Source organism: Myodes glareolus, chromosome 24 (genome assembly GCF_982192425.1).
Source record: "Myodes glareolus chromosome 24, mMyoGla1.1, whole genome shotgun sequence".
NCBI classification, from domain to species: domain Eukaryota; kingdom Metazoa; phylum Chordata; class Mammalia; order Rodentia; family Cricetidae; genus Myodes; species Myodes glareolus.
Genome location: NC_142049.1, coordinates 16,187,534 through 16,201,955, shown reverse-complemented (window position 1 = coordinate 16,201,955; position 14,422 = coordinate 16,187,534). Strand labels below are relative to the sequence as shown.

The window sequence follows — 14,422 nt, the reverse complement described above, 5'->3', positions numbered from 1 at the left end:
CTGGCTGCTCTTCCAAAGGTCCTGAGTTCAATTCCCAGCAACTACATGGTGGCTCACAACCATCTGTAATGAGATCTGGCGCCTTCTTCTGGCCTGCAGGCATACATGGAGGCAAAATGTATACATAATAAATAAATAAATCTAAAAAAAAAAGCTAGCCAGATGATGGTGGTGCACTCCTTTAATTCCAGCACTTGGGAGGCTGAGGCAGGCGGATCTCTGTGAGTTTGAGGCCAGCCTGGTCTACAAGAGCTAGTTCCAGGACAGGCACCAAAACCACAGAGAAATCCTGTCTCGAAAAAACAAAAACAAAAAATCTAACCAGCTGGTGCTGTGTGTATACCTTTAATCTCAACATTTTGGAGGCAGAGGTAGGCAGATCTCTGTGAGATCAAAGCCAGCGTGTCTAAAAAGCAAAGTTTCAGAGAAACTAGGGCTACATAGTGAGATCTATTTTGAAACAAAACAAAAATACCGGGCAGTGGTGGTGCATGACTTTAATCCCAGAGACAGAGGCAGGCAGATCTCTGTGAGTTCAATGCCAGCCTGGTCTACAAGAGCTAGTTCCAGGACAGGCACCAAAGCTACGGAGAAACCCTGTATCGAAAAACAGACACACACACAAAAAAAAAAGAAGAAGAAGAAGAAGAAGAAGAAGAAGAAGAAGAAGAAGAAGAAGAAGAAGAAGAAGAAGAAGAAGGAAAGAAAGAAAAAGAAGAGAAAAAAGAAAAACCAACCAAACAAAACATAAACAAAACAAAGCAAACAGAAATCTGTGCAGTCAATCATTTCTCGACCTTTTGGGCTGACAGCTCAGTCCACCTGAAGCAGGGTGAGGAACAGACACGAAGCTCTTTTTTTGGAGGGGGGGCAGTGTGCTGTGGATCCTATCCAGGGCCTTACACGGGCTGAAAAGTTGCTCTTCCACTGAGGTGAGACAGTGTCAACTCTGCTGGGAAACTTTGTAACGCATGAGTCAATCTGGCAACACCGAATCCAACGCTCAGTCTTTCCATCACCCAAAGATAAGCCTCCGATGTGCCAGGGGAAATTCTGAAATATTCTGCCAGGTCGAAACTGAGTGACATACAAAGACGTGGTAAGAAATCCAGGATGAGACTCTACCTAGAGGTCTGTCACCAGATCCCTGCGAAGAAATGACCTAACGTAACGGGAGAATTTCTAGAGAGGGGAATTTCAGAAACAGGTCAAATTAGATGTAAGGTGTGATCTTGTTTGGCAAACATACAAACCGTTCAGATGTTATAAGATGAATAAGAGTGGGGAAATTTAAACACAGACTGCATGCTTGGTTGTGTGTGCGCGCGTGTGTGCATATGTGTGTGTGTGCCTGTGCGCATGTGTGCATATATGTGTGCACATGCTCATGGAGACCGGGAGTCAACGGAAGGTGTCTTTCCCCGCTTGCTTTCCACCTTTTATTTTTGGAGACAAGGTCTGTCACCGGACTTTAAGTTCATTGATTCAGCTAAATTGGCTGGGGTGACAGGCACATTCTGCGGCATCTGGTTCCAGGAATCTGAACTCCCATTCTCAGGCTTGCTTAGCAGGCACCTTACCAGCTGAGCTCTCTCCTCGGTGATCCTCGTCTGGTGCTTCACTTATTTTTAGGTCTAATAATGCTGTAGGGATTCTTGCTGGCTTTCATTCACTCTCTCTCTTTCCCACCCCGTATCACCCCCTGGATGCCGGGAGCACGCCTCCCGTTCATCCCCAGATTTTGCAAAACATCTGTTGGAAAGTAAGATTGCTCCCATTGAGAATCTAAGTCAGAGACACATCCTAAACATTTACATATCAGGGACTGCTAAAATAACCACGGGGATGAGGGGTGGGGTGGGCCAGGGGACGTAACCGAAGCCTGTTTGGCATGAGGGGCACTGACGGTGTCTGAGGCCAGATGGCACAAGTCCATTATGCTGTTTCTTCTTACACGGTTGCAGTGTTCCATAATAAAACAGTTCCAAACGTGTGATGCAAAGCTGTCACAGTCAGAGCTGCTGTCGCTAGGAAGAAACACCGTGACAAGTTGGGGAGGAAAGGGTGTGTGTGGCTTACACTTTCACTTCCCAGTTCATCCTTGGAGGAAGACGGAAAGGAACTCGAGCAGCGCAGGAACCTGCAGGCAGGAGCGGATGCAGAGGCCATGGAGAGGGGCTGCTTACTGGTTTGCTCCTTGTGGCTTGCTCACCTTGTTCTCTTAGAGAACCCATGACCACAAGCTCGGGGATGGCACCACCCACAACGATCTGGACCCTCCTCTATGGATCAGTAATTAAGAAAATACCTACAGCCTGATCTTACGGAGACATTTTCTCAGTTGAAGCTCTCTCCTCTCCGATGACTCTAGCTTGTGTCAGCTCCCCAGTACAAGTGTTATTTTTTTTTCCCAAAGCACCTCCAGCATTTGGCATTGTGTCTGCTGTCTTTAAGTCAAGGGTTATAATTAATATTACCTCGAGAATCTTAACGAAGCCCCTAATCTACCTCCCAAGTCCAACCGAATGTAATGGCTGGGTTATAAATCTTATCCTATGCCTTTAACCCCAGCACTTGGGAGACAGGCAGGCAGATCTCTGAGTTAGGGGCCAGCCTGGTCTACAGTTGGAGTTTCAGGACAGCCAGGGCTACATAGAGAAACCCTTTCTCTAAAAAGAAAAAAACAAAACAAAACAAAACAAAACAAAAAATCCTTTTCCAAATCAGTTAATATTTCTTTCATATCAAATGTTTTTTTGGGTGGTGGAGGCAGAGCTGGGGATGGAATCCAGGGCCATGAGCATGTTAAGTAGTCAGCCTTTAGTTGAAACCATATAGAACTCCCAATGGAACTGTGGAGCCTAGGGGCCTGGAGAGATGGTTTAGCTGGAAACACTTGCTACTCTTGCAGAAGACCCAAGTTTGGGTTCCAACACCCACGGCAGGCAATTACCTCCAGCTTCAGGGGATGCCATGCCATCTTCTGGCTTCCACGGGTATTTGCACACTCATGCATAGAAATAAAAATATTTTCAAAAATCAATTTTAAAAAACTGGTGGAACCTAAGCATGTTATTATTTCTGCTATAAGCCATTGGGTGAGTTATCTACTTGCTTGTTTATGGTTTTTCAAGACAGGGTTTCTCTGTATAACAGCCTTAGCTGCCCTGGAACTAGCTCTTGTAGAGCAGGCTGGCCTTAAACTCACAGAGATCCATTTGTCTCTGCCTACCAAGTGCTGGGACTAAAGGTGTGTGCCACTACTGCCTGGCTGAGTTTTTTTTTTGTTTGTTTGTTTGTTTTGTTTTTTATAGAACAAAGAATTTTTTTTTCCAAGACAGGTTTCTCTGTGTAACAATTCTGGCTGTCCTGGAATTTGTGTCATAGAACAGGCTGGCCTTGAACTCACAGAGATCCACCCGCCTCTGCTTCCCAAGTGCTGGGATTAAAGATGTGAACCAACACTGCTCGGCTAGAACTAAGGATTCTTAGAGAACCTTCACTGATCTCAAGAAATGAGTTCCAAACAGCTTTCAGAATTATTAAAACATTCTCCTTTGATTCTTCTTAGACATGTGTGGTTAACATGCTTTATTTGCCGCAGCTCCCAAGCCTTTCAAAATATTCAAGAAACAAAAGCAAACTTGTGCCACTTCCCAGTGGATTTGGATGAAAACTGGCAACAAAGTCAGATACAACTCTAGGAAGACACTGGGGGGGAGCCCGACCGGGTCCCCAAGGTCCCACACTCTGCTCAGCTATTGTGCTCAGTCACCTGCTGTGATCAACCCTACCCCAAGGGGCTGAAAGTTTCTGAAGCTGGAGATTCGCACATTTAACTGGGATTCTGATTTGCTTTTCTGTTTGTTTGGTTTTTGTTTTACGAGACAGGGTTTCTTTATGTAACAGTCCTTGCTGTCCTGGAACTCACTCTGTAGACTGGGCTGGCTTTGAACTCACAGAGATCGTCTGCCTCTGCCTCCAGAGTGATGGGATTCAAGGAGGCTTGAGCCACCACTGCCCAACTCTGATTTGTTTCTTATTTGCATCACAGTTATGGTTGATTCAACCATAACTATGTAGAGCCTTTCAAAATGTTATGTTGTTGTGATCAAACACACACTAATAATAAAGGTAACATGCAATAATTTTTCTGGCTGACTTGATAACTTTTTGGCCACGCACACAAAAGTCTTCATTTTAAAAACCCATTAATTTACTCACTTGTGTGTAATGCATGACACTCATGAAGGGGAGAGGCCTGCTTTTGGAAGTTGGTTTTCTACTTCAACCATGTGGTCCTGAGGCTCAAACTCGGGGCATTAGGCTTGGAAGTGGGTGCTAGGCAAACCTCCATCACAGAGCTACATACACCCCCAGGCCCCACACTTTGCAACTTAAATACAAAAACTTGGAAATGAGCTTCGCATGGGAACCCGATCTGTAATCCCATTGCTTTGTGGAGGTGAGGACAGATGGTCAGAACTGTCCTTGGCAATATGAATCGGATGCTAATGTCCTACTTGAGACCATACCAAACCAACCAACAAAACCAAACCACTTGTCAAACTTGAAGTCAAATGTGTGGAAGAAGATATAAGGTTTCCTAAAATCTTTTTAGGGTTAAATGGGGGGCACTCCCAGTGTTTCTGGGATAGCCATAAGCTGAGGGATGATCTTCATTTTGCCTGAGTCAGTTCCCTGGCAACTTTACTGATTGGATTTTGCCTGTGGTTAATCTTGTCAATTTGACTGGGTTTGGAATCACCCAGGAGACACCGCTCTGAGTGTCTTTTACCCTTTGTTTCCTGTGTGTGTGTTTTGCCTGCATCTGCGTCTGCATACCACATGAGCGCCTGGTGCCTGTGGGGCCAGAAGAGGGCGCTGGATCCTCTGGAACTGGAGCTCCAGCTGGTTGTGAGCCGTCACATGGGTGCTGGGAACTGAACCCTGGTCCTTTGCAAGAGCAGCAAGCGCTCTTTGGTGCTGAGCCATCTCTCCAACCCCTCTAAGTGTATCTTTGAGTCTCCAGAGAGATTTAACTGAGAGGACCCACCCTGGGATCTGGCAGGACCTTTTTATGGGCTCTGGTCCTGGACAGAATCAAAAGGGGGAAGGGAGAAAGTCAGTTGAACAGACATTCCCCTCTCTCCTTCCTGGTTGTCATCACCAACCACACTGCTTGCAGCTGCTATGCCCTCTGCCACGGTGCACTGCGCTCCCCGGAACTATGAGCCAAAATAAACCCTTTCTCTATATGGTTGCTTTCAGGCAGGTCGCTGCAAGGAATAAAAGTATGCATTGCTGCCTAATTCTTTGTATTTAAGGGGTCCCCCTTCAGCACCCCTGACTTCTTTGCAGGACAATGTAGAACACAGGCTAACAGGTCTCATGTTCCAATAACCAGCCTGCCCGGTGGCACCACGGGTTTCAGAACGAGAACTCTGTGGCTCGTCTTATGTTGGTTCCTTCCATAAAGTCCCCGGTCAGGGAAGCCATGTTCTGACCCTGACATTCTTCCTGTGGGGGTCACTGCAGCCAAGCACACAAACAATTCCAATTTGTTGCATAAACTATTGTTTCTATCACATTGCCACTGATTTTGCACATCTGCCTAGCTTACAAACACATAAGATACTAGGGACGTGCGTTCTTACGTAAGGCCGTGTGAGCATTGGTGTGCACGTGCACTCATGTGGAGGCCAGAGGACCTTAGGTGTCGGTCCTTGCCTTCCACCTCGAGACAGGGCCTCTTGTTTTACTGCCTCGTATGCTAAGCCCACGAGCCCTCCAGCTTTTGGAGATTCTCCTGTCCCTACTTCCCATCTCACTGCAGGAACACTGAATTACAGATATGTGCTATTGTGCCTACTTTGATGTGACTTTCTGGGGATTTGAACTCAGGTCCCCACACTTGTGCCTCGATGCTTCTTACACACTAAGCCATGTCTCTGGCATCATTCCCGGTTCCCATTTATTTATTTGATTGCTGATTTACTTTTTCCATATCCATCTCACCCTAGTCATTTCTGGCGACTTACATTTGACAGGAGCCCCCAGGGGAACACACTCTCCATGTGTGCTCAACTCCTGGTGTGCTGTTCGTAAAATAAAAAGGCATTTTAAGACCTTCAGGCTTCAGCCCATCGCAGTTAAGTGGCAATAGTCTGTCCCTCGCTACATTTCTTATGTTGAGGCTACTTTAAGCATAATGCACTTTGAAAGGCTAAACATCTTGTTAAAATAGTACATAATTGGGGGCTGGAGAGAGGGCTCAACAGTTGAGCACTGGCTGCTCTTCCAGAGGTCTTGAATTCAATTCCCAGCAACCACATGGTGGCTCACAACCATCTATAATGGGATCTGATACCCTCTTCTGGAGTGCAGGTGTACAAGCAGAAAGAGTACGCGCGCGCACACACACACACACACACACACACACACACAAACACACACACCACACACTTTTAACTCTTTTTTTTTTTTAAGTCCATAATTCAAGAGCTGGTGAGATGGCTTAGCAGGTAAGGCACCTGCTACCAAATAGGACAACCTGAATTCGACCCCGGGGACACATGTCGTGGGAGGAGAGAACCAACTCCCAAGTTGTGCTCTGACCTCCATGCCCACAAAATAAATATAATTTAAAAGTGGTATTCTGTGGTTCGAAGGCAGACGTGGTTTGCTCTGTTTAAAAGCGACTACAAAGGGGAGTGGTGATTTAAGCTTACTCTAGCTAACACTGTTTAACAGGAACTGCTAACAATGACAGAAAAATAAACACAAACAGGAACAAATGACCTTTTATTTCATACAGAGATACAAAGGCAATTGTATGTAGCAACAATCTGACGGCCAGTCCAAATTCTTGGGAGGAAGTAAATTCATAGCAAATGTCATGATGGCTGGTCAGAGAGAAGGTCAGAGGAGGAGGAAGGAACCAAGACAGACGGCTGCGGCTAATAAATAACACACGTGTGGCACGGCTCCGGTGTGCCGACCTGAGGCTCGCAGGTGACCTGTGCTGCTTACAGCAGGACTCCACAGCAGCCCTGGGAAGGTCTCCGAGGGCACGGGGCACAGTTCTAGCTGGGCATTCAGGGAAGCAGCAGCCTTCCAGTTACGGGGACATCTGAAGGCACTGCCATCTGGACTCTTTACTGTCTTGGAGGTGGCCGGTGGCCGGTGCGACCGCATTTGTGATGGGCATTCTTTTTAATAAAACATACTTGGAATCAGACATGGTGGCTCATGCCTTTAATCACGGCACTTGGGAGGCAGAGGCAGGCAGATATCTGTGAGTTCTAGGTCAGCTTGGCTTGCATAGAATTCTTATAGTCAAAGTTAAAAAGAGACTCTGTCTCCTGTCTCAAAAAAAAAAAAAGGGGGGGAGAGAAAGAAAAGAAAAAAGAACACTAGACACATCTGTTGGTTTGAGGTGATGCTGGTTATGACAGTGTCTCTTCTATTTTCTCTTTCTCTGAAATAGGGTATGGCTATGTAGCCCAGGTTGGCTTTGACTTTGTGATCCTCCTGCCTTGGCCTCTGGGCACTGGGACTATAGGTATTTATTACCACACCAGCCTGAGCATTTTCCTTTAACCTAAAGATAGTATTTTCTGAGAAAACTATGTTCCAAAACCTAATGAAAAACAGGGTCACTGGTGGCAGATCCTTCCCCAGCAACCACCTCTACCTGGACCCACTCATGGAGGCCCATATGGACTCCGAAGGACACTTTTCCAAGACTTAACTTGCAATAGGAACATGCTACCTATCTGTCACAAATTAACCATGGTGGGGGGAGGGCTGAGACAGGGTTTCTCTTTGTAACCATCTTGGCTGTCCTAGAACTTGCAGATCAGGCTGACCTCAAATTCACAGAGATCCACCTGTCTCTGCCTCCCAAGAGCTGGGCGTGTGCCACCACCTGGCTATCTTGTCACTAATTAAGATGGCTTATTGGCTTTCGATATACATCAGTAAACTCGGTAATATTAGTTTAAGTTTTATGTTTTATGAAAGACTACTGAACCAAAACATCGAAGAAATTGAAGGCTCAGTAGTATGATTTATCTATCTTTTGGGATAAACAGATTCTTTTTAAAGTTTATGACTTTTAATATAAGAGCAGAGGTTTCCAAATTCAATGCATGAAACTGAACAGTCCTTGTTAGTCAGCGCCTGAGGGTTCAGGTTCTCGGGATAAAAGCACGAACGTGGCAGCAGAGGAGAGTGGGAATGGGTGCGGACTCCCGACATGACACGGATTGGCTGCTGTTGCTAAGATCTCCCTACTGTAGCCATAGAGAAACTTCGGGAATTCAGATATACAGATAACCCAACAAGAAATGCCCCTTTCTCAGGGTATTCTAAAGCATTTTACAAATCTTTAAGATTCCTATTGCTCACATCTTAAGAAATAAATTTATACTTTAGTAAGGCACTCTTGGAATACAAGTAGTTTTGAAAAACATTACATTTCGGGCTAGGGTGAGCCATCCCTTTGTGGGAGGGAGGGAAGGAGTGGACACTGTCCCTGAATGGAGCTCAGTGCACTGCTCAGTGTCTCTAAATGGCCGGCTATGATCACGGGGCTCTCCTTCACCAGGAAGGACTATGCTAAGAGCACTACCCAGATTTAATGGCGAATTCAAAAGCAGCTGCTCTTTTTCTCCTGAAGCTGCTTTATATGAACAGACAGTGGTGACTTGGAATTAGCTCCGCCCACAAGGGCAGCGGAATGGAAGATGCCACAGTCTTCATCCACTGATTGCTCACAGGGGTCATCCTTTACCGTGAATCTGATGCGCATGCGCTATTCACCTGACAGCTTTCACTGCTAAATAAGAACTTGAATCTCACCATCCTTATTGCTACGTAAAACACACACCACCTAGGAGACCCTAACAGAAAAGGAGTGAGCGGGGCTCCACTCTTTCCTACATGGTGGAAGAAAAGGAGGGAAGCCAGTGTGGGGGGTTGGGGGAGGGTGTAATTTGAAGCCTGAAATACAACTTCACTATTAAAAGAGGACACTGAACGTCCCGTTGGAGGGAGAGGACTTAAACATGGGGCTTCAGGAGTGTGAGACGGAGGCACCGCTGGACCAGGTCTTTGCTTCCAAGGAGTAATGGAGGATCCTAGAAGGGCAGCGGTAAGGCAATGTCTTTTTGAATTCTTTGGGCTGGCAGCAAAGAACCAGTTACTTCCCATAGAACTTCTTGTTGAGAAGGAAGATCAGGAGGTTGACGTTTACTTTAGCTCTGTCAAATAACTTCATGACTGCAACCCCTTCATATTGTAGCTGCAGCAAGTCCTGTTTGAAAAGGAAACATTTTAACCAACAAATCTGGAACAAGAAATGGAAGGGCCCCATGAAGGAAGGAGCCAGGAGGGGCGAGGCAGGCCTTATGTGCCAGGTGTTAAGATGCAGTGAATGAGACGAGAAGGTCCCAGCGCAGAGCCTTTCACCATACAGCTGTCCCAGGTGCTGGAGCAACAGGGAGTGCTGGCCGCCTAGCCCGGGGTCTGCAGGTTAACTTGGTCTTAGGGGACCATTTAGTTTATAGTAAAATATTCTAAACATGGAGGGGGTGTGCTCAGTTAAAATACATTTAAACCTTATTTCAGAAGTCACAATGACATTTCCCCATTCCGTTTCAGCTGTGGGTTAGAAGTATTAGTATCCGTGTAAGAGTAATAAAGACATTTCAATTCGTGGTGAAAGACGCGAGTGGCTGGAAATGAAAATGGCTAGTAACGTCTCAGGACTCACTAGATTCTTTTCTTTTAAGACACAGTCTTATTTGGGACAGGTTGCCCTCAAACTACTGTCCCCAGTAGGGACAATGGGTATGTGCCACTGTGCCAGTCAAGCATTCTACCAACCAAGAGCTACATCTTTAGCTCCATGATCTACTGGGCTCTTGTGTTTAGGAGACTGAACCCAGGGCAGTTAGGCATGGTGGCACATACCGATGATCCTAGCATCTGGGAGAAACAAGAGGATCAGGAGTTCAAGGCCAGCCTCAACTACATAGTGCATCTGAGCCTTGCTTGTGCTACATGAGATTCCTACCATTTTCCAAAATGAGATATTTGGGGTAGGAAATTGAGCTCAGTGGGAAACTTCTTGCTTAGTGAGCACAAGAAAGTGTTAAACCTGAGCACCGGGGGGGGAAAATGAAGATACTTAAAAATAAAAACTAGGGATAATTATGTTATAAAACAAATCATTACACGGTTCGTTTTGAATTTAAAGTGTGATTCTAATTTACAAAGATGCAACTTGCCCGTATTTTTTCAGTAATACACCTAACAAAAGTATCCACATCAAATCCAAATGAGGAAAAAAAAAATCTCAAACACTGAGGAGCACACGCTTTTGTGCTGCCGATACTTGCAGTTAGGCACTTCAATTCAATTCAGGGAGTGCAAAATGCAACTTCGGGTATCAGTGCACTCTGAAGCTCAGACACCTTGGGAGCTCTCAGAAGGCACAGGCCATGCCCAACTCCCCAAACCCTTGGCTTCTCCCATCCACTAGGCGCTGAGCCCTTTGCACGCAGGCAGCTTCCCCAAAGGACGTTCTCTTATCTTTTCCTTCCACTTCATCCGAGCTTCAGGTCCAAGCCTGTGCGTACCCACCTGATAATGCAACATGAAAGTCTCCATTTGAACTCCCATGAACTTGGCTTTCACTTCAAAGTCTCCAACTTCTTCTGTTGGACCGATTTCAAAGATAACATTTTTAAACCTGTTGAAACACAACACCATATGGGTGAGCTTCACGTTTTCAGGTAATGATACTCTGAGGTGGGGGAGGGGACATCAGGGGTGCCTGGTAGAAGGTATAGGACCAGAGTTCTCTTGCAGGGGAGGCACCATGGGCAGGACATCCTCCCATGCCCCTTGCTTTGAGGCCTGGAGAGAGAAATGGTCACCTCTTCCTGAAGCATTTGATTCTGCTCAGAGGACCCAGAGGGAATGCCACACCTGTGACGTCAGGGGCTCTTCCCTGAAGCTAGAAAGTTAGTCATAAAGGGAGATAAAGGAGCCAGATGTGGTGGTGCACACCTTTAATACTAGCACTCAGGAGGCAGAGGCAGGTAGATCTCTGAGTTCAGGGTCAGCCTGGTCTACAGAGTGAGTTCCAGGACAGTCAGGTCTACACAGAGAACCCTGTCTTGGGAGCGAGGGAGGAGACCAATTGCACGGATGTTTGAGGCTAGAGAGAGCAGACTGGGTAGAGCAGAGAGAGTCGGCAAGAAGCAGAGGGTCTGGCGGACAGAGCACATGTGTACACTTAAGCACACCAAGTACACGCTGCCCCAGGACAGAAAGCTCCACGGTACCGTCAACAAGTAGAATTACGCTGCTCCCCAAGAGAACAAAGTGCATCACCCCACATTTCCAGAACCCCTTCATGGAGCTGTGACCCAGCGCAGACACAACAGAGAGCCACCCAGGTGTGCAAGAGGACACTACGGATAAAAGAGACCCACAGAACCCGGGCTCAGAAGCAGTCAAAATGTGAGGAACCACATGGTCTGCCCCCAACTTCTGTGCATACACAAGAAGACTTGGCTTTCGCAATAGCTTAGAAGCGGAAACAGTGCCTGTCTATCCGTGCATGAACGAGAAACAAAATGTGGTACAGACAACGGAATATCATTCAGCCTTAAAATTAAAAATGAAGGAAATCCTGTCACCTGGTTAAATCTCTAGGACACCATGCTAAGTGAATGTCTGAGCCAGTCACAAAAGGTAAAAAGTGCTCGGCTTCTTGTATATGAGGTAAGGAATGTAGCCCTGAAGAGCATGGCGGGAGCCGGAGGCTGGCTGGAGGGAACCCAGGGAAGGAATCATGCAAGATGAAAACCTAGCAACGGGAACCTTGAACTACACCCTTGAAAATGGTTACAATGTGAACTCTATGTCGTGTGTTTTTGTAATAGTTTTTAAAATGCCAGGGCTGCCAGAGGACACTGGGTCAGAGACCTGAACTGTTCTGACCTGGGGCAAAGCAAGCTGGGCTTCCTGGGGAGGATGCAGCTGATCCCTATGCGGAACCAAGCAAATGCTTTGTGTGGGCACACATGGTGGTTTCAATGGGAATGACTTCCAGAGGCTATGTTTGAATGTTGGGCCCCAGTAGGTGGAACTGTTTGGGAAGGATTAGGTGTGGCTTTCTTGGAGGAGGTGTGCCACTGGCTTTGAGATGTCAGAAGCCCACACCAGGCCTAGCCTTGCTCTCTTTCTGTCTGCTTACTACTTTGTGGACCCGCTGTGACTTTTCTGCTACTGCGCCAATGCTGTGTCTGCCACCATGATCACGGGCTGACTCTCTGAGACCAGTGCTGCCTTTTCTAAGTTGCCGAGGTCATTGTGTTTTGTCACAGCAGGAGAATGGGAACTAAGACAGTATATCTTGGTCAGACACAGAAAATGAGGGACCGGCTTCCTGATTCTAAGAGGCAAGACTACGATGGGCGTGTACACACACTGGTGTCAATGCCTGGGATAAATGAGAAAAAGAAATTCATTCCCAAGTGGCAGACTTCTGAGGAGTGAAGGCGCCTGCCCTCAAGCTTGATTACTAGAGGTCCATCTCTGGGACCCACGTGGTGGAAGGAGAGAACCAGCTCCTGCAAGCTGTCACCTCACCTCCATGTATACACTGTGGTGTATGTGTGTGCACACAGATAAAATAAACATAACTTTAAAATGCATTCTCACTGGGTGGTGGTGGCGCAAGCCTTTAATCCCAGCACTCAGGAGGCAAAGGCAGGAGGATCTCTGTGAGTTCGAGGCCAGCCTGGTCTACAAGAGCTAGTTCCAGGACAGGCACCAAAAACTACAGAGAAACCCTGTCTTGAAAAAAAAAAGTATACTCTGTTTATTGCCAGGCTAGTGAACTGTTTGTAAAACATAGCTCTGCAGATTAAAAAATGTATAAAAGAGACACCTAGAAAGAGAAATAAAAATAATAAGATAACAACAGAATGAATTCAAATTAAAAAAAAGTTTCTAAAACTAAGTTAAAATGGAAACATTCCGGGAAGAAACGGCTCCACAGGAAAATGCTACTGCCTCAGCATGAGGACCTCAGTTCAGATCCCCAACATCCACGTAAAATAAAGTTCTGGGCACAGCAGTGCATCCCTGTAAGCACAGCACTGGGAATGAGGGTGATGGACACAGGCGGAGCCCAGCGGCTTTCTAGCCAGCAGCCCAGCAGAACTGATGCGCTCCAGATTTAGTGAAAGTCTGAGCCTCTAAAAATAAGGGTGAGGGTGAAGAGGAAGAGGGCACCTGACACCCTGACACTGACAGGCCTCCATGCTCGCTCACACACACACACACACACACACACACACACACACACGGGCACACATACGGGCACACTAACACATAGGAGCACACACACAGACACCGGCACATACACACATCAGCACATACACATGTGCATGCGCACACACACAGACACCAACACATACACACATGTACACACACCAGCACATACATACGTGCACAGGAGAAGGAAACACTCACTGGTTTGCTTGGAGGTCCTCAATTTCCAGAAGAACTCCCTTTTCATGTAGCCTTGCTGCTGTGTATTTCAGGGAAATCTTTTTGCTTTTCTTGCCTTTCATTTCCCTAGGCTTTTTGGAGACCCTGTGAAGGGAAATAGAGACCACATTATGAGGACTTTAAATAATCCACTACAAGTCTTAGACATCATGGAAGTGAGGCCAGAAACTCACACACAGGCATAAAGACGCATCAGTTCCGAGGCAAATGTGAGGACTGGCCAAGCAACCTCTGCAAAACTGGACAACATCACTAGCTCACTCCCACCTCTATTTTAAGTTATACTGGAGAACAAGGCCATGAACGCAAGAAGGAGGAGTCAGCTCTCTAGGTGGGCTAGGGGACCAGCTCTCCAGTACCGGCTCCGCCTCCCTCCCTCACTGAGTTACAGGAAGGGATGCAGGGACACAATTTAAACTCTAGAGACTCTGTAGGAAGGGTTCATGGGCGTCCTGTTCTTTTGAGCTATTTGAGGTTTGATATTTCTATAAAATAAAGGGTTGAGAGTGTGCAGCTTCTTCCCTGTGAAAGTGGAAGGCTCAAGTTTGTGGTCAGCCCAGGAAAGAGTAGCCAGCTATCCCTGGACACCATGATCCTGCCACAGTTATCAGGGAGCCCAAAGGTCTATAAAATTCTTAGGAGGTGGTTGGTGGGTTTGGGGACAGGCCTCCAGTGCTGGGACTACAGGTGTGTGCCATCATGTTTGGTGGGAGATTCGGAGCCCACGTTAGACGGTTCCTTGGCATGATTCACTAATTCCAGACCAATCTAGTATTTCAGAACAAGAGGTTTTTAGAAAGAAGCACCCTCAGGCCCATATCACACT

At 46.6% G+C, this 14,422-nt stretch overlaps 1 protein-coding gene across 1 annotated transcript in view; it reads right to left on the bottom strand.

Annotated features, from left to right (window-relative positions):
* Window positions 1-6,791: 6,791 nt before the first annotated feature.
* Iqgap1 (IQ motif containing GTPase activating protein 1) overlaps window positions 6,792-14,422 on the bottom strand; it is a 91,846-nt gene continuing 84,215 nt past the window's right edge. Inside the window, exons 36-38 of the mRNA XM_087901487.1 lie at window positions 13,558-13,680; window positions 10,651-10,759; window positions 6,792-9,319 (exon numbers count right to left, since the gene is read on the bottom strand). Coding sequence (XP_087757613.1) covers window positions 9,206-9,319; window positions 10,651-10,759; window positions 13,558-13,680 — 346 coding nt within the window. The 3' untranslated portion in view covers window positions 6,792-9,205. The remainder of the gene's footprint in view (window positions 9,320-10,650; window positions 10,760-13,557; window positions 13,681-14,422) is intronic.